Source organism: Telopea speciosissima, chromosome 3 (assembly GCF_018873765.1).
Source record: "Telopea speciosissima isolate NSW1024214 ecotype Mountain lineage chromosome 3, Tspe_v1, whole genome shotgun sequence".
NCBI lineage: Eukaryota > Viridiplantae > Streptophyta > Magnoliopsida > Proteales > Proteaceae > Telopea > Telopea speciosissima.
Genome location: NC_057918.1, coordinates 71,319,554 through 71,341,526, shown reverse-complemented (window position 1 = coordinate 71,341,526; position 21,973 = coordinate 71,319,554). Strand labels below are relative to the sequence as shown.

Below are 21,973 nucleotides of genomic sequence, written 5' to 3'. Positions count from 1 at the left end.
AGCATTGAAAAATTGGGTTACAAAAACGTGCATGACCATCTCCATGCTAATGGAGATACATGAAAGAGTAATTGATTAAATTTGAGGCTGAAATTTGACATGACTAATCTATATAATTTTTTAAAAATCCAATGACCAAAATTGGAATTGCTTTCCCTAATAAATTATGCATTTAGATAATTAGGGCTTTATTAGATTGATCGAGACACCGGACTGTAATGGATAATTGTAATAATTAATTAGTTTTTATTTGTAGTAATTAATGAATTTCATGCATGCCTCATGTAATCATTTGCCATCTATTAGTAATGACAATTAATGGAGCAGGCTAACTTAACTCTCGATTGCCTATATATGTTAAAAGAAACACCAAGAAATATATATGAAGAAATAAAATAGTTTCAAACAAAGATGACAAAGTGATTTAACGTGGTTCATACACTAATTTGGTGTGCTACGTCTATGAGTGAAGCTGAAGATAATTCACTATGTATTGAAATAAAAATAGAGTATAGAGATCTCACAAGAATACTAAAATTTGTAGCAATAACTCTCTCTCTAGCCAGAAATCTCACCTCCCACTCTTGCTTACACAACAACACAATAAAACACGATAATAATATTCCTCCAACTCAAGTCAATCCATTGGGTTGGGTCGTACCGTACTACGGGGACTTTGTGCCTGCACTCCCATACGAGAACAATGATGTGCTCCTTTGCTATCATCACAGACCTCACAAAATTTCCCTTACGGGTCACCATAAAAAATAAAAAAAAAATGTTAAGCAACGGGACAATCTTCGAAACGGTTACAAAATTTCAAGACACACATAACAGCCTCCTTGCAATCTCTCTCTCTCTCTTTTTCCCCTAATTTTCATTTTGGGCCTCCTGAATCCTTGTCGCTATCAATTAATCAAGTCCGGATCCTCTACTTCCGCCTGCCCCTACTTCTGTGTGCACCCTACACACAATGGAGCATGCAAAGACCGCCTTACCCCTGCCTAAGTGCCCGAGCATTCCAATTAATCTAGGTAAATTTTGAAACCATAGTCCTTGATCAGTCAAACCTGGTTCATTTAAAAAAAAAAATTGGCCAAGAATTTGTTAACTAAAACACTCTTTTTTGGGAATGGATTACTGGCTATTGCACAAAATCTGTTAATTCTAATACCCAAAATTAGAGATTCCCATAAAGAAATCAGACAGCCTGATTCATTAATCCCTCCCAACAACAACTCAAAACCTATAATTAGGAACTGGAATTAAGGCAAAAGGAAAAGCTAGTTGAATCCTTCCCATAGAGCTTCTTTCTCTCCGTCTCTTGGTAATTAAGGTTTGCATGCAGAAGATGGGAAAAGAGTGTAATGGTTGCATTGCCGCTCTTTTATTTTGTCTTCTCCTCGGTGTATTGCCGGTGAAGTCTGAGGGTCCTTTGGCTCCGGCTTTGTACGTCTTTGGGGACTCTCTGGTTGATAGTGGCAACAGTAATTATCTCTCAACGATAGTTAGAGCCAACAATCCACCTTATGGCGTTGATTTCCCCGGTGGAGCCACCGGCCGCTTCACCAATGGCAAAACTGTGGCAGATTTCATAGGTAAGGCTGAATCTACCCAAATTTTATGAGAGAGATATATGATTGAGACATGTCACTAAATTTCAATTTGGCTCTCCTCCAACCCTGATGAGAGCTGGAGGGTCCAGCCCAGCAACAACAGAAACAGGGGATATGATCATTTTACTACTTTTGAGTTTTAGATCAAATGTTTTGATGAAAGAATTTGGGTAGGCGGAATCTACCCAAATTTTATGAGAGAGATATATGATTGAGACAGGTCACTAAATTTCAATTTGGCTCTCCTCCAACCCTGACGAGAGCTAGAGGGTCCAGCCCAGCAAAAAGAGAAACATGGGGTATGATCGTTTTACTACTTTTGAGTTTTAGACCAAATGTTTTGATGAAAGAATTTGGGTAGGCGGAATCTACCCAAATTTTATGAGAGAGATATATGATCGAGACAGACCACTAAATTTCAATTTGACTCTCCTCCAATCCTGACGAGAGCCGGAGGGTTCAACTCAGCAAAAACGGAAACAGGGGGTATGATCATTTTACAACTTTTGAGTTTTAGATCAAATGTTTTCATGAAAGAACTTGGGTAACTGAAAATGTAAGAGATCGAATACAATATATTTTAGGCGATAGCATTGAAATAAACCACTAAATTTGTAAGTGGACAATCTAAAGAACGTCTTTATCCAACAGTTGAAGTGAAGAGAATTTTTTTTCCAAAAATATTGTTTATAAATTGATAAACCAATTACAGGTTACCTACTTTTAGATATTTCTAGATTTAATTTTTTAGGTCCTAAAGGGAAAGCCTCATCCTTCCATTCGTCATACATATTATGAGTTGGTCATCTATTTCTTTTAGCTTAATTGATGAGACGTCAGGAATTATAAAGGTATAGACCCACAACAATTAAGTTCAGTCTTTGGTGCATTTATATACTCAATGAGCTATCTCCATCTAATGCCTTAAGGTTTTGATTGAACCCTCCAACATGATATCAGAGCCCAATCCATTTTGTTGTCTTCCTTAAGTTATCTGTCCACGTATAGAATCAGTAGATATGTCGAAGCTACATATGAGGAGTGTTAAGATGTTGGAAACTATAAAGATATAATCTCACAATGGTTAAGTTCGGTTATTGGTGACTTCATATACTAGAGGAGCTATCTCCACTTAATACCTTAAAGTTTTGGATTGTACCCTCCAACACAGAGACAAGATGAAGAGGATACACAAACTTGTTTTTCCTTCTATTACAAATTTTATTTCTTAAAAAAAAGAGTTTTGAAAATCTTACTAATTTTTTTTTTTTTTTTGGTGTGTGTTATTCTAATCGCAGCTGAGTCTCTCGGGCTACCTCTTGTCCCTCCAGATCTTAGTCTTTCACATATAAAGAGAAATGAAACCACAACCGGCATAAATTATGCATCTGGGTCAGCTGGCATTCTCCCTGATACAGGCACCTTGTTTGTAAGAACTGATCAACATAACTTTAGAATGTCTTTTTTTTTTTATTTTTATCAATATTCCTGGAAGCTTAATTTCAAATACCCTATCTAAGTAGGCGGGGAAAAAAATTGGGTAATTCTTTAAAGTGGAAATGTTTTCTGCATTGGGGCACAGGATGCGTCCAGACACATGGGGTGGGCAGAATGATCGCCCCGCCCCCCTGAATGAACGAAATGACTGCCACGTCCCACCGGTGTGCTCCCAGACAGAGAACATCGCCCCTTCTTTTAAATCTTTTGGGGTATATCATTTTTTTAGGTGAATGAGCTAGAAATACATTCAACAAAGCACAAAGAATACAAGAACACTCAAACAAGAATGATAGAAAAAATTAATTTAGAAATCGTTGTTTCTGCAACTTCATGGTCAAGATACATTTAAAAAGGATCAGTTTTGAGTAGTTTATTGGATTTAGTAGTTCTGGCTGTTCTTCTTATGCAGGGAACCAATTTGAACTTAGAGAGTCAGATCGACATGTTCGAAGACAGTGTAACAAGGAACTTGCCACACAAGTTCCAAAGCTCAAAGGAACTTTCTCAATACTTATCCAAGTCTATTTTCCTGGTTGATATTGGAAGCAATGAATTCATCCCCAATCTTATTTCAGGACAATCTATTAATCAACAAAAAAAGAATCCCAAAGACTTTGCCAAACTTCTTACAAAGACACTCTCAATTCATTTCAAGGTGAGAACCATATCATTAATTAATGGCCATGACATGCCACACTAGAACAGATCGAAGTTCTTCAATTTAAATCCTTTTTTTTTTTGGTCCTGCAGAGACTCTATGAACTTGGGGCTAGGAAGTTTGTAGTATTTGAGGTTGGTCCCATTGGATGTACACCAGCTATGATCAGCAATAGTAGTAAAGGAGAATGCAACCAGGAAATAAACGATTCAGTAACTACATACAATAAAGAGCTTTCCTCTCTACTCAAAAGCTTGAATTCCAAGCTTAAAGGCTCAAGTTTTTCTCAAGCAAAGATTTACGCATTATGGATGCTAGCAACAGAGAAAGCTGCTAAATTGGGTGAGATATCATCATGCCAGACCTTTGATTCATTTCATCAAACAGTTGATAGACAGTATTTGATTAATCTCTTATTAATTGGTTTTGCAGGGCTTACTGAAGACATAGTAAAGTCATGTTGCCTTGGCCCTAGCAATGGAACTTTACCTTGCACTTCGTCTCAACCATCATGCAAGAATGCAAACCAATTTGTCTACTTCGATGGATTGCATCCGACCGAAGAAGTTAACTCCAAAGTTGCAGAAGCTGTCTTTTCTGATTCATCGGTGTGTTCTCCAGTCAGTATCCAAGAGTTAGTAGAAGCTTAATTTTTGGGCTTTAACTTGCTCGATCTATACCGAAAAAACCAAAACAAAAACACCCTTGCTCGATCATTGTGTGAATAATTTTTTTTTTTTGTTTTTTTTTTGTGAGTTTTACTATTGCTCCTCTGTACTTTGCTTTTATTTACTGATATACCCCTGGCTTAAATTTTGTTTCTAATTCCCTTAAAAAGTGAACTCTTTCCTCTTCTTCTCCTAAATATTTTTAACCGATTCTCATCATCTCTCTTCGCTTTCTTATCTGTTTTATATTATTTTTTATTTTAATAATTGTTTCTTGGAGCGCTGTTCTCTGTGCCACAGCGTAGGCTGCGCCAGGGCACATGGGGGTGGGTGCAATGACCACCTTGCCCGCTGCATAGGCTGTCCATGTACCTGGGTGCAGCCTGCGTTGCGGCATAGAAAACATTCTCCCTCGTTTCTATATTCAATGGGATCCCTTTTTTTTTTTTAGTCCAAACCCCGAAAGGTAACCCTGCCCCCATGGATGATTTGCTGCTACTCCTGTTGTAGGAATATTCCTACAACCCGGTTCACAGCCAAAGAAATGTAATCTAAAAGGGTATTTTAGAAAATTCCAAAACCTAAGAAGGTATTTGTGAAAAGGGGGATGTGTATTATTCCATTTCGTTGGCTGCAAGTCCAGGTAACAACAGAATTTTCTCCCCACCCCACCACATCTGCATCCCAAAACCTAATAGAATTTTTTTTTTTTTTTGGGATTATGAATGGAAGATACATTAAAGGAAAATAACAAATATAATGCAAAAGCTCACATGACTACTCACTGGATCCCAAGTAATTCATGGTTTGAGGTATCGATATCGGATCGCCTGATATGGCCGATATTGCACCGTTTTGAAGGTGATCGATAGATTCGATACCGATACCTGACTGATACTGTATTGACAGAACAGTACAGACAATGGGTAAACCAATTTTTAAGGAAATATAGGGGTAAACTTGTTTGATATAGCCGATCCATGTCGATACCATATCAGTATCGCACCGATTTTAAAGATGATTGATACCCGATCCAATACCCTGCACTAAAACCATAAACTAACTAGAAGAAAACAAACAAAAGGACGAGTTGATCAAGTTATTAATGGAAGTATATAAAATTTTGATTTCAAGCTTATTTCGATAGGGAAATTATTTGCGCCACCCCTTGAGTTATTCTGTTATTTTAATGTAACCCCACTAAGTACCAAAATATCAAATCTTGCCCAAATAACGGGGTTAGCCTTTTAACTGTTAATTAGTGCAAGCTGGGATCGAAACCATTTGTCATGATGACGAACTCAGGAGAAAATAAGAGGGCCCCATGGTAAAATCCATAGAAGAATCAAGGGTTTCCATCGTCGGCAAGAATGGTGGAGGTGTAGTCGCAGGGGCAAGAAGACAAGAATGGCGGAATTGTTTCAACTCAGCATGAGTGACAGAGGTGTAGACGCAGCAACAAGAATGGCGGAGGTCTTGGTAATGGAAGAAAATAGGTTCTTGGTGTTTTATATGCATGAAGGGCATTTTGGTCCATTACTTGAACAATGTTTTCACTACCAAGTTAACGAAGTGGGCTTACTTATGAATTATTTGGAAAAGAAGGGGAGATACGCGTAAATTCCCAAAACTCACAACTGAATCTACAATTAGGCCTTACCTCAAGAAATACGTGTAAATTAAAATTGCATCTTTTGTAATTTTAATTGCTTCCTCTATCACATGGACTAACTCATGTACTGCTATAAGATAATTAGTGAAGTGTTATACTTCAATAGAAATTTTCTTTATTTATATAATATCTGGCAAGCAACGTTGGAGCTGAGACCCATTTAATGTTTGGTCTTGAATCTTGATCCCCTAGGCATAAGTTAGTAGACAAACCACTACAACATGGTGCATCGTAAGGGCTAGCCAGGCACGGCTACCATATATTCAAATTTTGAATGGGCCCAGCTCAATATAAAATGGATTAAGCCCCAAAAATCTTCTTGGGCATTGTACCGATTAAAAGTGCTTCATGGGCAAAGCAAGGCAATGGAGGTCTCCACATTGGAAACTTGAACCCTTTTGAGTATTAAAAACAGAAAATTAAATTCTTCTAGTTTGAGCAGTCTCCTCTTTCCCCCCCCCCCCCCCGGCCCCCCATCATCCAAAATTGGAGTTTCAGTTTACCAAATTACCTCCAATTTTTATTTAACTTAAATACCAAAAATAAAGATGTATATTACTGAAATGCCTTAAACAGTAAACATTTCCCCCCCTAACCATCTCCATAAAAATATTTGAAGGTATTGTTAATCATGTGAACATGGGTGTGACATTCGACCGTTACAAAAGTAAGGGGAAGGAAAGGAGAACCGTAGCACGGGTCTAACCCACACAATTGACAACTCTTTCGCATACTTTTCTGCAATGGTTGAGGAAAATTTTGTCAAAAATGTACATGTCTTTCATACGTCGGGCTCCTCTCCAGTGTTGGGCTCTCTCTAGCAAGCATCCAGCACTAGGCTGGCATGATCCGCACTGGGATGTATGCTTGGGTGCGGATCATGGTAGCACAGCCGTTGGATGCTCATTGGGCACTCCCTGGGCTGGATGCTCACTGGAGAGGAGCCCAATCCTTCTTCCATACAGCGGACATTGTATAGGGCATTGCAGTAACAAACATCTTGTTTTGAATTATTTAGTAAATCAAAATTGGGTGGATAATTTAGTATACCAAAATCCATTTTTTTTCAAAAAATATCCGTTACAACTTTTTTTCTAAAGATCAGAAAGACTTATATTTAAAAAAAAAAAAGGAAAGAAAGAAATAGAGAAAAAACCCTGAAGAAATACAAAAACAAAAATAGGAAAAGTCCTTTTATTTTTGATAAATTAGTCCAAGATCCCTAACATTATTTTTTTTTAGCTAAAGATTAGCAAGTAATGTACTCCCTATGAATAAATTTGATTGGGTTAATTCTTTTCGCATCTGAAAGAAGACTAAAAAAAAGTTTCCTTCCCAAGATTTAGATTTTGTTAAGCTTTTCTAGCTTTTTTTTGCTTGGTTAGTTTCCTTCCCTATTGATTGCTTTGCCGAAGGTGGGGTGAGAAGTTGTCTTTGTTTTCTATTTGTGAATTTTTGTCTCTTTATTTTTTGTAATTTTTTTCTCTCCTTTATTCTATAGTAATATATCTCTTGCTGAATTGTAACCAAAAAAGAAAAAAAACTAAAAATACGACAATTTTCATAGAAATATCCTTCCTCCAATTGTGCTTAGAAGGTGCTCAAAAATTGATTCAAATACAAATGAACCAAATCATTGCGTGATGAAACCACTGATGTGATTCACTAAAGGCATGGAAATCTGTCCCAACACCATGTAAGTCCTTCATATATGTATCTCAAAGTGCATCAACAATTGACTATGATGGAAGCAACTCATGGACACACATCATCAACTCACAGACGACGTCCGTCCACCGAAGTGCGAGAATGATTGAAACTATACAGATATGCACAGCTCTGCAAAAATGGCTATATCTTTCTTGTCCGAACTCAAAGAGATAAATTTAGGGGTGTAAATGAATAGCCGAAATCCGTTTTCCTATCCGTTTAACACTGTCTGAATCCGTCTGAAAGCTAAACAGATGCGGATACGGATAGGCTATAGCTATCCGAAAAATTATATTTACATGTAAATGGATAAAATATCCGATCCGTATCTGTTTAGCACTATCCGAATCTGTCCGATAGCTAATCGGATGCGAATGTGGATATAGCACTATCTGAGCCAAATCCGATCCGTTTACAGCCCTAGATAAATTGTTAATGGAAACATCAATAGCACAGGTCCAGTACACGAATATCAAAAATTGAGTTTGAACTCGACTGATGTGCAGTCTGTTACTTTCAACAACACGTCATGCCTAAAGATTATGTCATAACTCTACACTTTGTAATTGGATGAACCTAATTCAAATTTTCTTGGAAATCCAAATCATATATCTTCATATCTTAGTTTTAAGCTCATCTAACTTCCAACTACATGATAGTTCAAAAAATCCCCAAATCTGCTTTTGTTGCCACATTACCTTATAGTCTCTACATCTGACACTCAACTGGCTGCCTTCAAGCTTTTCTCCTGATCAACTACCATACCAATCATGCTCACAGCAACTCCACACCATCATCCATGGTTTTAGTGCATGGTATTGGAACGGTTATCGGCAACACGGAAAATCAATACGATATCGATACGGTATCGGTCTGGATCGATTGTATCGAACAAAATTATCCCTTGATTTCCTTAAAAAATAAGTTTTCGGATCATTTTACCCCTTATTGGTACTGTGCTACCAATACGGTATTGACACGGTATCGATATCGGTGACTAGCAAAACCAATTCATATTACCCAATACAAGCGATACGATACCGATACTTAAAACCATGCCATCATCACACATCCTAGAATCTCTCACAATATTTTCTAACACATAAATCACTACATTGGCCATCTCATCATACCATATGAGCCCAAAATGCACATGTATCCTGAAAAAGTGTGATTTCGGCCAAACAAAAATGCTAACCTCTCACAGATCTCATGCATGAGCATTGTCGGTCTTGCAGTCCACAAAGTTAGAAAAGTCATTTTTATTACCCATCTCCCATTTTACAGGATTTTCAGTGCTTGCATATGGCAGTGAGCTCAAGGTAATTTCTTGGAGGTTTGGGATCTCTTGGAAAAATGTTGGCAACGGGTGGAAACTACCACTCAATGGGAGCAAAAGAAAAGCGACCCAAATTTAAATTATTAATTTTGGGTCAAAAGTTATACAATTACTTGCATATCCAGGACCATGTAGATACTGAAATTTTCACCCTAAAACACCCTCCGTTCTTAAGATTAAGAATAGTCCAAATAGAAAGAGATCAGCCTCTAGCCGGACAGATTGGATGCCTAATATCTTCTCAGTCGTAACTTGGAATAACTTTTGCCTTATCCATTATAATCAATTGTCTCCCCCGAAAGGAGATATTTATGGGTCCTAGACCCTTATCTAGGTGATGACTCCCAAAAAATAGAAACCATTCATTTATTTACTCCCTCCAAGGTACGCTCTTATCCCGGGACATATACCCCCAAACCCCACCAAAAGAAATTTAAATTTTGTATATTTTAAGTTCTCTTGATGGTGTCTAGACTCTAGATAAGATTCTCTTGGTGGTCCACATAGATTTGCCTTGTGGGACGATGCCGTGGTGATTCAAACTTCTGGATAGATAGGTAATGTTTAGATTGGTCATGTGTCAAATTTCAAACCCAAGTGCAATATACCCTCTCATGTATGCCCATGCATCATCTAGGTAGTCTTGTGCTCTTTCTTGGTAGGCCCGGATTTTTCATATACATCATTTTGTCTTTTGCCTAAATTAGATTGGCTGAAAGTTGAAATTGGGAAGGGACTTTGGGATCTACCCTATCCAAAAATTTTGGGCCAAGATTTCACAACAAAGTTCACTAGGGTTTCAGTATTTCATGAGGTTTTTGTTGTCAGATTCCATCCTTCTTCATGGTTCCACATATCATAGTTCATGAATCATGGCTTAAGATTTAAGATTTTAATGTTTTCAAAGGCTCCAGTTTCAAGGTTAAAGGATCTAGATTTAAAGTTTCATGGTCTAAGGTTGCAGATTTCAGGTTTCATGATGCTTTAAGTTCAAATTTATGGTTTTGGGTGGCAGGGTGATTTCAGAGGATCTAATTGAGTTTTTTTTTAGCTGTTTTCCAGATGAAATGACGAAAAGCCCGCCGGATCATAGTGTGATGGAACTTCATCCACATAAATTTCGCCTTCCCTGAAACATTACCAAATTTCCAAATACAACCACACAAACTGAATATTATCTGCTACATACCTGGAAACGAGATCAAAACTAGCTGAGCTTTTCCAGTTGTTCATAAGGTGAAATTAAATAAAAATGGTCCAGTTGTTTCTTCTTAATTCTAACCATGAACAACATGTGGTTCAAAACCTCTTGAGAAGATGTATTATCAGTAGCCAGCAAATCTTCCATGCCATTCACAAGTCAAATTTCTGATCTATGAGACTAGAACCTTAGAAAATTCTGTACAGAATATACAAGAACAAGTAATTACATTGCTGGAACACATCACTGCCATTGTTCAAGTGTTCTAACATCTCCCATCTACTCTAAAATTCAAGGTTTCTGCATCTACTTATTTGCAACGGTTGCATTCTTTGGAGTTGTCCTGCAATTTCAAGAAAGAAATACTCCTAAATAATTAACTGAAATGTGAGCCAAATGAGTGTCACTAGACTAAAAAAAAAAAAAAGACTGAAATGAAATTAAAACTTACCGCAAATTGGTATTTATCTTGCATTTTTTGTTGACAATGACAATCATGATGCCCTAATCGGAGAAGGCAAGAGAGTTGCAAGAAAAATACTCTCATGTGGTTGTATATGCTGCATTTCCAACAAGTTCACCACATAAGACAGAAGCAACAAAAAAATCTTTACAAGCACTCTCTCTCCCCATCTACCGCGCTCCCCACTGGCTAGCTCCTTACCATGCCAACTCAGACATCACTAAAAAGGGTGTACCCATTGCATGAGGCACCCGCCACTACAGGATCAGCTCAGACGTCACTCTCCCATATTAATATTTCTCATTAGGTTGAGGTTAGAGTTTGTACCTTAGCCTATGGCGGTTACAGGTTGTGAAGAAAGCAACAAGACCGTAGATAACACTTCGAAGGGCCCGAAAGACCTAAATTTTTGTAAAAAAATTCAGTTTGTCAATGCAAGAGGAATAACAAGGCAAGTGATATGATTCAAAGACAATGCCAAACCTTTGAGATGAGATCCTTCCAAAGACCATGCCAAACTGAGATCTCAGATGAATTAGGCTTTGACCAAGTAAATTTTGTAAGCTGAGTCATGTTACTAGCAGAAGCCATAAACCCTTTGAGAAAGTTATAAATATTGGAGGACCAAAAAACCACATAATTGGCCAGTGTAAGTGTAATCCGAATTGGAGCAAGCGACAGTTCCCAGATGGAATTAATGACTGGATAAACTGATGTAACTGGATCAAATAAACAATCAAACATTAGCCAATACAAGAACTCTAAATTTCTTAAAAAGAAAATAATTAACCAAAATTGACAGTTAAGTATTGGAAAATTCAAATAATTTAAAAAAAAAAAAAAAGAAAAGAATTTCAAAGATTTTAAATATACCTATAGTCAATATAAATGAATAAAGAAGCAGAAACGGGAACATCAAAACCTTGACAGAATTAACAATTATGATGTACAAAGGCTCCAGTGTTTTCCATACTGCAGAAGAGAAATGCGCTCCTATCTCCACAAAAATACTCCAAATTGGTGACATGAACTCACTGATCTCTATAAATGTGTGCATCAAGGGTTTCATGAGCAGTGATACTAGTAATCTGATTGTCCGCACCATGATGAGAAACCACTTAACAGCCTTCTCAAAGTTTTGAAGAAACAACATTGTCCCAAGATACCTAATCCTAGATATCATATCCCAGGCTTCTACCCACTTAAAAAGGGGCCCACAGAGATGTGATAAAGTTTCCTTCAAGATAGGTATGTTCTTGTAGAGATCATAAAATCCAATGATCACAGTTACTAGTGAAATTAAGATATAGAGAGTTCTGACCAAAGGCCGCATCCATGGGCGGTAGAATTGGCGGAATAATGGATAGGATTGTAAGAAGATAACCCATGCTGGGAGGCCTGACTCAAGCAAAGTAAGAAGTCTGAGATCTGATGTGATTATTTGCCTTAATTTGAATGGAATGTCTTTGTTACTGAACCGGAGTAAAAGTAAGTTATCATAGTATATTGTGGACGCAATATCAAATTCCACCTTCATGCCTGTATCTTTGTTAAATCCATCATTCAAGCATCCTTTGTCCTCACTTGAATCACTACTACCAGCTTCGGAGAAATTATCTTCTTCAACATCAAAAAATAGATCTTCAGAAAGAACCTCAAATGGGCATGTAGAATTAAAGAGTAGTTCATTAGCTTTAGGAGAAACAGAGAATTCTTGACAGCAACCGGAGTGGGAATGGGAGTGGGGGTCTGCATCAAACAAGTCATTTAGACTGCTATGGAGTGATTTCATCTCTGATGGTGTGCCTGAGAACCATAATGATATACAACTCAGGGCATGGTTGATGCTGTTGAATTCCCACTTTCTCATTGATTTCACTTCTAAAGCCAGGGATGTGTCCGTCTGCAGAAACATATAAAAATTCCCTTAAATCAAAGATTATTCTAATGTAATCTCTCATTCAATATCATGAACAATAACCCCATGATACGAACTTGGAAGAACTCAACCCTATAAACCGGTTTACAAGGTGAGAGAACCCAAGAACTTATCAACCCACATTAAGTTTCTTCGATGTGGGTGGGATAAATGGGATCGTAACACCCCATGTGTAACTGGAAAATCAATCATGCCTCATAAATTCAGAGGATTTGGGTCCACAAGAACATGAGATGGAATAGATGGTTCTAAATTCAACTAACCAACATGGTTGATTTTCAATTTGGGTGATCCCCAAAGTGTATGTCCTCAAAATCTGTGAACTAAAAATGTATATTAATTACATACAGAAATACCAATTTATGATATTCATTGGACTTCTAAATGAATTTTACAGAGACAGAAGCATTATGGTGTGATACCTGAAGCTCATTCAAATAATTGATACCGCGGACATCCTTCCATGATACTTCAAACACAATAAAACCATGCAGATTTTTGTATGAATCCATCCAGTGGACTAGTGACTTCTCTGGCCACCGCGCCACATTTATGACAGAGGACAATTTGTAGAGCATTTTTTTTTTATGTCTGGGGGATATAATGCAGCAGTCATTGTTTGTTAAACTTGGAATATGGGTAAGGGTCCTTGTATTTGTAAAAGGAGACATTCTGTACTGCAAACAGAAAAGGCAGTGAAATAAGTAGGACAACTCAGATTGTGATTCAATAGGTTTAAAAAAAAAATGGTTCATCTCTTGGAGAAGAATTACCTTTGTAACGATTATATGCCATATGCGTGTTGATCTTGAGTGTTTGCTCATAACCCATGGTTGATTATCAACCAAAATGAGAAACTTGTGACTACTGGGAGCAAAATATAAAAATGCCCTTGAAATATAAGATTGTATATCCCTGCAAAAAGATGTGATGAAATGCATTAAAGATTGTTAGCTAAAAGAGATTTTAGATTGTTAGTTCAGGAAGGATGGCAGCGAATCGAAGGTTTTAGCCTTAGAAATCTTACATATTAGCTTAAATAGGATATTTGTGGAAAGAAGGTTCTAAACAACTTGGTTCTGATTTCAACTTAAAAACAAAACAGTAATCAAATTCAAGATTATACAATTCTTACCCAATTTGCAGACTTGTTAGGGGATAGAGATCAGGCAGAGTCTCCATTACGTTTTATTCGTTAATAATCAAGGTCATCTACTGTCTTCTATTCATCAAAAAAATCTCCACAACATATGGTGTAGAAATGTAGTCCTGGGGAAAAGGAATAAGGCAAATAAGTTATCTTGATTTAAGAAAAAGAAAGAGTAGATAGAATCAATTATCCTAGTCATTGATATGAAAACTCAAATGGTAAGATATTTCTCCTCCACCACCTGCGACTGACTCCAACAATGGCAGCAGCTAAATGCTGCGATTGCTGTCGTGTTAAATCTCGTCGCTGCGCCAAATGCCCAAAGGGCAGCAGCTTATAACGTGGCTGCAGCTACTAAATGGCTATGGGTCTGCAATGTTTGATTGCTACTATGGATGGGATTCCACCTGGTAAAACGACCGGAAAATGAAATGAATAGAAGCAAAAACCTCCAGGCTCTGATACGATATATAAGAAAATAGATGGAGAGAATGCGAACTTACCTCTCCATTGTAGGATCGAAGGTTGCCTAAAATCCAATTCCGTATTGGTGTTTTCAGACAATGAAATAGCCCCCAACACAAAAAAAAAAAAAAACAGAAAAGAAGAAAAGAAGAAGACAATCCACAATGAATTAAAGTATTACCTGTGCAGCCTCTCCATGCCAGAATTGAAGGAAGAACAAATTTTTATTTTTTTTAAGATTCGGCATTGGAAGCTAAGCGAGGGAATAGGGAAATACAACTGATATTCAGTTCAAAATGGAATTCATACAACGGATATGCCAACGAATTGGCGCGTAAAATAGAAACAATCACTCACCAATCACCATTTCTAAATTTCCGCTCTCTAAATGGGTTTAATCGGTTTCTATCTGTTACTGGTCGGGCCAACTCAATACCAAACTCTTAAGGAAGTTTATGGTTTCTATGGGTTTCAGTCCGGTTTCTTATCGGTTTGTTTTTTGTTATCGAGCTACTATCGGCTTCAATCTGGTTTCAGAATTTTATCAGGATAGGCTAGATTTTTGGTTTCGATCACTGCATTTGATTTTTTTGATTCGATTCGATTCAAGATAAGGGTATGTAAACCGAAACTGAAACCAAATTTGTTTTCTCAAACCAAAACTAAATCAGTTTAATTTGATTTTAGTTTGGTTTTATTCGATTCTTTAATAGGTTCCTTATTCGGTCTTAACCTTGTTTCTAATTCGGAAACAAGGTGAAGAAAGGCATTATAAGAATGGCATCGGCATCACCATGGGTGGTGTTTTTTCTTTCCGAAAAATACTTTCTAGGTTATATGGGTATTTTGGTAAATTTTTTGTATAGGGTTTTATTATAAATTTGTAATCAGAGTTCTTTTTCTATAATCAAATTGAGAAAGGTGTGAGTACGGGCAATAAAGATAGTGAAATAGACGTCATCTCTGTTGTTGGTGAAGCCTGATTTGGCCCAGAAAGTGCAGTTGAGATCTTCGAAATGAGTACTTTTGAGCCATGTGTTATGTTTTGGTCTGGCCTAGGTTTTTTGGCAGTTTTTGGGCTAGGGGCATTTGTGTACTTTCTAGGGTTAGGATTTTCTATATATTGTTCTTATCTCTTTGAGATAGGGTTATGAAGGTTTTGTAACATTGCAAAGAAATAGTGAAACCTGTTTTACTGCTCGGCCGTGGAAGTTGCTTCCATATTGGAGGTGAACCACGTAAATCTCTATGTTGTGCATTGTGTGCTCTCTTTCTATTTTCGTTTTTCTTCTGCAAATCGCCATGATGGGCGTTGTTTTCGTAACAATCTCACCATGAACATAGACAATCTTTTTGTGATTATTGTTTGCAATTTCGATCCATTAGTTTCCTGCAGAGGTGTCAAAAAAGCTTGGCCTGCCCAAGCTCGCCTTGAGCTCGGACATGACCGTGGCTGAACAGTACAACCCATTGGGTGGGCTTGGGCTGATATTTGAAGCCCGAGGAATGGCCGGGCCAGGCACGACCTGAGGCATTGAGCTGAACTCGGCCCGACCCAGTGTGACCCCAACCCTATATACAATATGTTTATCTTAATTTATGTATATAAAAATACATTCTACTGAAGCTTATTCATCAATTATTATTATTTTTTGGAAGGAAGTTGAACTTTAAAGTTCGTTTATGAAATATGAAATCTTTTTCGTTTTGATGTTTATATTTACATGTTATTCATATATTATCTGAAGATGTTGCCCAGGATATTCTATCGTGATTCATGGAGTACCAAGTGGAAAGCAGCATTTAGGGCTTTGAATCAAGAGAAGGAGAAAATTATAATTAAAAATGGGATAGGATGGTTCTTTGAGCAAGTGGTATAGAGGAGGGACCCAATGATTTAGGTAGAATAGAATTCTACGATTCAAGAACCTCGCTCTGATATCATTTGTTAAGAAAAACACTTTTCACACCTACCCTTCTTTTCTTAATGGAGAGGATTGAATACCGTGTAGGGATTGCAAGGTAGCAGGGGTACAGGAGAGAATTGGGGATTTATGGAGGTGCAGTGGCACTTAGCAGTAGGCAATTCGACTCTCCTCCAGCCATGGCAGGAACTAGAGGTAGAATCCAGCCCAACCAAAACAAGGGTGTTTGGATAATTTCACAGGTGAGCCACCCTTGTTTTGGCGTGTGGGACTCGAATAGCGTAGCAATGACAAATGCGTAGAAGAAATTGTAGAGCAGTTATTGGTCACACCATCCTTGCATGCTTTAGGCTCCTTAAATGGAGACTTTCTCATCCATTGCAAAAGATGGAACTCGATCATCCGAAAAACTAAGCAAATTAAATACGGTTTTTCTCAATGGGATCATCTTCTCTGCTTATTAAGTGCTCTCTCTTTGTGTTGGTCATGGTTGGAGGTGTTCTTACGGGTGGTGATGGACAAAAAGGTCCCAACTTTGATCAAAACTATTACATTTCATGGGCAAATGACCATGTTCTCTCTCAACGCCAAGGAAGAGAAATCCGGCTTTCTATGGACAAATCATCTGGTAATTAATTACTAAATAAATATTTCTTATAATTTCATACTCCTTTAATTTCTCTCCTACCTAGCTTTTCTCTTCTACTTCAAATTTACAAGTCATGATATTTATCAATTAATCTTCTTGGTGCAACATATATAGGCTCAGGAATTGCATCCAAATTGACTTACAGTTCTGGCTTCTTTCATATGAGACTAAAGCTTCCTGCCGGAAACTCAGCTGGAGTTGTTACAGCTTTCTACGTAAGTATGGAGCCTGCATGCCCATGTTACATAGGAAAATTATCTCCTCTAGTTCCCTACCCAACCCAATTCCCCAGTCCCTCGAATAAAAGGGGTGTGGACCCCATCTAGACAGTGTGTTCGGGCAGGGGTAGGCCGGGTGGTCATTGCACCCCCCCCCACCTCTATTAGAGGCACTGGGGAACTGGACTGGGCACTGTTACATACTATATGTCTATATCACTCTTAATCATAAACTATAAATATATATTGTTTCGAGAAAAAAAAAATTTTATGTAAATTCATTAAGCTGTGTTTGGTATGCATTCTAACTAGGCCAATTTCGTATTCTTAGACGATAAAAATAACTATTTTTATTTATCATCCGAGAATGAGAAATCGACCTAGCTAGAATGCATTCCAATTAAGAATGCCTACCAAATGCAGCCTAAATGTAGTGTAGTAGTAGTTATTCATTAATTGGGAAGTAGTAAGAGTGTTGGCATAGACCATACTCTCCGACAATGTTCTTTTTCCTTTATTTTTATTTATTTATTTATTTATTTTTAATTATTGACAGCTTGCTTCGCATTCCAATGCTCATGATGAGCTGGACTTTGAGTTCTTGGGTAACTTAAAAGGGCAGCCCCACTTTATTCAAACAAATGTCTTTACAAGTAATGTAGGAAATAGAGAGCAAAGAATCAAACTTTGGTTCGACCCTTCGGCTGCTTTCCATACTTACAAAATCCTTTGGAACCCACATCAAGTAGTGTGAGTTTCTCTCTCTCTCTCTCTCTCTCTCTCTCTCTCTCTCTCTCTCTCTTGCTCATTAGGCTGTGTTTGGTATGCATTCTCTGCTTATTATGTTTGGTTTAATTTTGATGGAGTAGATTCTTTGTCGACAACACTCCCATAAGGGTTTACAAGAACAAGGTAAATATAGGAGTTGGGTACCCATCACAACCAATGCAAGTATTGGTAAGCATATGGGATGGAGATAGCTGGGCAACTGATGGAGGAAGAATAAAAGTTGATTGGAGTCAAGCTCCATTCAATGTCTTCTTACGAAGTTTTGACATTAATGGATGCCCTTCTTATAACAACACTGATGATCAGCAATGTGAAACTAGTAAGTATTGGTGGAATAGAGAGCAATATTGGAGTCTAAACCCTAACCAACAAAGGGCATATCAAGCTGTAAAGAACAACTATATGACTTATGACTATTGCTCGGACAGAGGTAGGTATCCAAAGCCTCCTCCTGAATGCCCTCAGTAATAAAGGAGAATCTATTGATTGAGGCCTTCAAATGGCGTGGAGATGGTATCGTGCAATAGTGGATGTTAATTTCGACTATTTGTAACTAAGGGGCAGAGATTTATGGCCAAAGATGGTTGTACGGTTCTTTCACGTCCGGTGAAGGAAAACTTACTCCTTATCAAATATATGTTCTTAGGCATTCGAAGAATCAATATTATTAAAATATAAAAATATCTACACAATAAATACTTAAAAAGAGAATCTCTATTCCTAATTTCACATTTCCAAATCATTCATATAAAGAAGGTCTTTTATAATGACAACCAGTAAAACTATGTGTTTTAAACAGTACATCGTGGTGGTTCTTTTTCCAACTGGTTCTTTATTAGTCTTTCGAATCTAACATCGTGTGAGAAAACCATCCTAGAACCATACCGTCCCCTTTATAATCGCGGTTCCAAAATCATATCTCAAAACCATCTCATTTATTGATGGGATGGTCCATCCGATCCAAGTTTTAATGGGTCAGTTCTAGTACAGTTCCTGACTCCGATCCTAAATTGACACCCTTACCCGCAGACATTCAAATTATAACTCTTTGATTTCAAGATCGAGTAGCCACTCTCCTACTCTTTTTCCATATTTTCGGCTCTTCCTTCCTCAATCATGAGTTGAATTGTGATCTTAAGGCTCTGTTTAGTTGCAAGGGGAATTAAAAGAAAAGGAAAGGAAAATTTTCAAACCTTAAAAAGAAATTTTTGTAATCATTATTCCATGTGATTGTATAAACTAGTTAAATTTCTAATCATATTTAATAATGATACATTTTATATGAAATATTTATTTTACATTTTAAATCAAAAGGGAATTTTTTTTTTTTTTGGTAAAAACCAAAAGGGAATTGGCTGCCAAGTAAAGTAGAAGTTAATGATCAAATATGGAACGATTTGGAATTAATGATGTTGTCATATGGGGTAATGATTATAAAAAAGGGAAAATATCATCCCCCTGCCCTCTAAGTTTGCCTAATATCAATCCAGTACCCAAGTTTTGAAAAATGTTTGTCGATTTGGAGAAGACGATGGGGAATATTCTCCGTCTGATTCTCTCAATATAATTAAAAGAAAAAGGTTTTCTTTGAGTTAAGTAATTGGAATTTGCTAACGTGCACTGCTAAGAAGGTGCTAATGTGTGCCAGGGTCGGGTTGGTGGATCCACCCATTAACTCTAATTTAAAAAGGGTAATATTGACTTTTCATATGCTATTTTAACAGAGTTAGTCATTAGGGTACGGTTGATAGTAACTTTATAAAGTAGGGGAGAGGGAAGATATTTTTCAAAACTTGGGTACTGGAATGATATTAGGCAAACTTAGAGGGGAGGGGGATGATATTTTTCCTATAAAAAATTATTTTTTTAAGAATGAAAATTTCACTTCTCTTCCTTTTAATCCCATTTGCAACCAAACGGAGCCTAAGATCTTAATGGCCTTTTACAGAATGAATTTGTTTAATAGTTTTAGAATAATATTATGACAAATCATCTGTTTAATCCCCATACATGCATTTAGATTTCTGATATATTTTATATGGGGCATGGAACAAAAATTTGACCGAAACCATCGAGTTAACTCGATTTCCTAGATTTCCGAGACGAGTTGAAGGGGGATTTTATAAAATCCCTGGATTCGACTGGGTTTCGATGGTTTCGATCAGTTTCGACCATATTTCGATGGTTTCGACACATATGTCCATCGAAACTAAGAGAAACTTGACTCGAAACTTGACTCGAAACTTGGACAGACAGATATTTATGCTAGAAACTACCAGAAACCAGGATAGACACTTAGTTATGTCTAATATCATTTACGTAAGTGTTTCATTTACTTAAGATATTATTCATAAATAAGCAAATACCCCCTATTTGAATCCAATAAAAATAGTTAAAAAATAAAATTCCAAAAGAAAAAAAAGTCAACCCCCCAGTTCAAGAACAAAAACTAAATTTTCGACGGTAAGTGCAATTTTCAACTTTCTAATGTTAGGGTTTTTCTCAAATCTAAAAATTCCATAAATGTCAATATGGCAAAACATTGCTAAAAACCAAAAGTGCGGTAAAATATTCATTTGTTTTGATGTCCAAAAAATTATTTTCATTCAGAGTGATTTTGACAGCATTCGCGCACACCAAATTAAGTTTGACCGGTACATAACTCCTTCAATATATATCAGATTTAAGCAATCTTGGACTTATTGGAAAGCTATTAAAACAAAGTTTTCTAACAAATCTAAGATTGTTTAAATCTCATTTATATTGAAGGAGTTATGTTCCGATCAAACTTTATTTGATACCATGTCCAAGAACAATATACAGTATCAAACTTGGATTAAAACCACAAGTAATATTTTTAGTGTTCTCTATGTGAAATTAATGCATGGATTGAATTTAAAATGTCAAAAATAGGCAGCACAACAAGAATCAGGGCAAAAAACCAACTTCTGGGCCTTGAAACCAAGGTTCAAGTTAGCCTGGAGAAATTCCCAAGTTTTGACCGAGATATGGTTGAAACCGAGACAAACTTGTTTTCTGACTGGTCAAAACCTAGACGAAACCCAAGTTTTAGAACCTTGATATGGGGTTGAACATGTTAGATGTGGGTTATGTTTTCAAGGCATTCCAATGATTTTGTAATCTCCATCCAAATCGATGCTATTATAAAACTTATGGAACAAGATTGATCAAATCGAAACCGAAATGAATTCAAATCGGATAATCAGTCTAACTAAAACTCAAGTTCAAACCAAATAGTAATCGATTTTGGTTTGAAGATTTGAAACCAAATAGTATTTGATTCAGTTTCGATTATACATAATTACATTTGAATCGAAACAAAACCAAACCATTTAACTATTGGTTCACCATACAGTTGGTAAAAATGCATTTAAAATGACGTTCCTTTTTTTTACTATTTTAAATGCGTATTGCCCGTTTATAACTTTCCCGTTTTAAATGTGTTTAAATCAAGTTCCCTTATTTTTTTTTTTTTTTTGGTGTTTTTTAAGACCTTAACTTGTTGAATAATGGCTTACTTAACTAATCATATTTCAAACTTCGATCAACCTGCTTCTTTCATTGACTTGAAAGACTACAGTTCTCATGTTATCAACTTAACTCATGTTCAATGACGGACCCCGCAATTAAGCTACAAACTTATGCATCTACTAAAAAGGGTTTCTAAAGCATCGACTCCAAACTCCAAACTGAACATGTCTCACCCCGAGTGTGTATTGACTTTGTTAACAACAATGAACAATATCATAACCAAGCAAGCCACAGATATTGGATGTTATAGTTATTTTGGATCATTAGATGCAAGTCTAAAGGTAATAATTCCTCAATTTATATTAGAATACTCTCATTTTTTGTCCCATTTTTTTTTCTCTTTCAAATCTACACGTTTAAATCCCCTTTTTTTTTTTTTAACCATACCATTCGGAGTATTACGTCGTTTAAAACCCGTACCGTCATTTCCTTTTTTATTTTTATTTTTTATTATCTTTC

General features: G+C 36.7%; 3 protein-coding genes across 3 annotated transcripts; 2 read left to right on the top strand and 1 right to left on the bottom strand.

Moving 5' to 3' along the window:
- Nucleotides 1-1,351: 1,351 nt before the first annotated feature.
- On the top strand, nucleotides 1,352-4,424 carry LOC122655493 (GDSL esterase/lipase 7-like). Its single transcript, XM_043849682.1, has 5 exons — nucleotides 1,352-1,598; nucleotides 2,915-3,045; nucleotides 3,526-3,767; nucleotides 3,863-4,116; nucleotides 4,207-4,424. Exons 1-5 carry the CDS (start codon nucleotides 1,352-1,354, stop codon nucleotides 4,422-4,424), a joined length of 1,092 nt encoding a protein of 363 aa, XP_043705617.1.
- A 6,061-nt stretch (nucleotides 4,425-10,485) lies between these two features.
- Nucleotides 10,486-14,695, bottom strand: LOC122655491. Its single transcript, XM_043849681.1, has 9 exons — nucleotides 14,563-14,695; nucleotides 13,902-14,035; nucleotides 13,540-13,681; nucleotides 13,189-13,443; nucleotides 11,701-12,730; nucleotides 11,311-11,546; nucleotides 11,155-11,228; nucleotides 10,816-10,924; nucleotides 10,486-10,707 (listed from the first exon to the last, which is right to left on the bottom strand). The coding sequence occupies exons 2-9, from the start codon at nucleotides 13,946-13,948 to the stop codon at nucleotides 10,675-10,677; spliced, it is 1,926 nt and encodes a 641-aa protein (XP_043705616.1). The 5' UTR covers nucleotides 13,949-14,035; nucleotides 14,563-14,695; the 3' UTR covers nucleotides 10,486-10,674.
- A 2,097-nt stretch (nucleotides 14,696-16,792) lies between these two features.
- Nucleotides 16,793-18,430, top strand: LOC122656537 (xyloglucan endotransglucosylase/hydrolase protein 2-like). The gene is made up of 4 exons (XM_043851097.1): nucleotides 16,793-16,934; nucleotides 17,070-17,170; nucleotides 17,730-17,923; nucleotides 18,043-18,430. Exons 1-4 carry the CDS (start codon nucleotides 16,793-16,795, stop codon nucleotides 18,428-18,430), a joined length of 825 nt encoding a protein of 274 aa, XP_043707032.1.
- The last annotated feature ends 3,543 nt before the right edge of the window (nucleotides 18,431-21,973 follow it).

Bases quoted from the DNA above. Each gene is read 5' to 3' on its own strand.
- LOC122655493 (XM_043849682.1), top strand. From the start codon at position 1,352: ATGGGAAAAGAGTGTAATGGTTGCATTGCCGCTCTTTTATTTTGTCTT. The intron at 1,599-2,914 runs GTAAGGCTGAAT...TTCTAATCGCAG, and splicing joins AACTGTGGCAGATTTCATAG to CTGAGTCTCTCGGGCTACCT. The intron at 4,117-4,206 runs GTGAGATATCAT...TTGGTTTTGCAG, and splicing joins AGAGAAAGCTGCTAAATTGG to GGCTTACTGAAGACATAGTA.
- LOC122655491 (XM_043849681.1), bottom strand. From the start codon at position 13,948: ATGGAGACTCTGCCTGATCTCTATCCCCTAACAAGTCTGCAAATTGG. The intron at 11,547-11,700 runs GTATATTTAAAA...TATTTGATCCAG, and splicing joins TTCATTTATATTGACTATAG to TTACATCAGTTTATCCAGTC. The intron at 10,708-10,815 runs GTAAGTTTTAAT...TTGAAATTGCAG, and splicing joins AAGATAAATACCAATTTGCG to GACAACTCCAAAGAATGCAA.
- LOC122656537 (XM_043851097.1), top strand. From the start codon at position 16,793: ATGGTTGGAGGTGTTCTTACGGGTGGTGATGGACAAAAAGGTCCCAAC. The intron at 17,171-17,729 runs GTAAGTATGGAG...AATTATTGACAG, and splicing joins GAGTTGTTACAGCTTTCTAC to CTTGCTTCGCATTCCAATGC. The intron at 17,924-18,042 runs GTGAGTTTCTCT...TTGATGGAGTAG, and splicing joins TGGAACCCACATCAAGTAGT to ATTCTTTGTCGACAACACTC.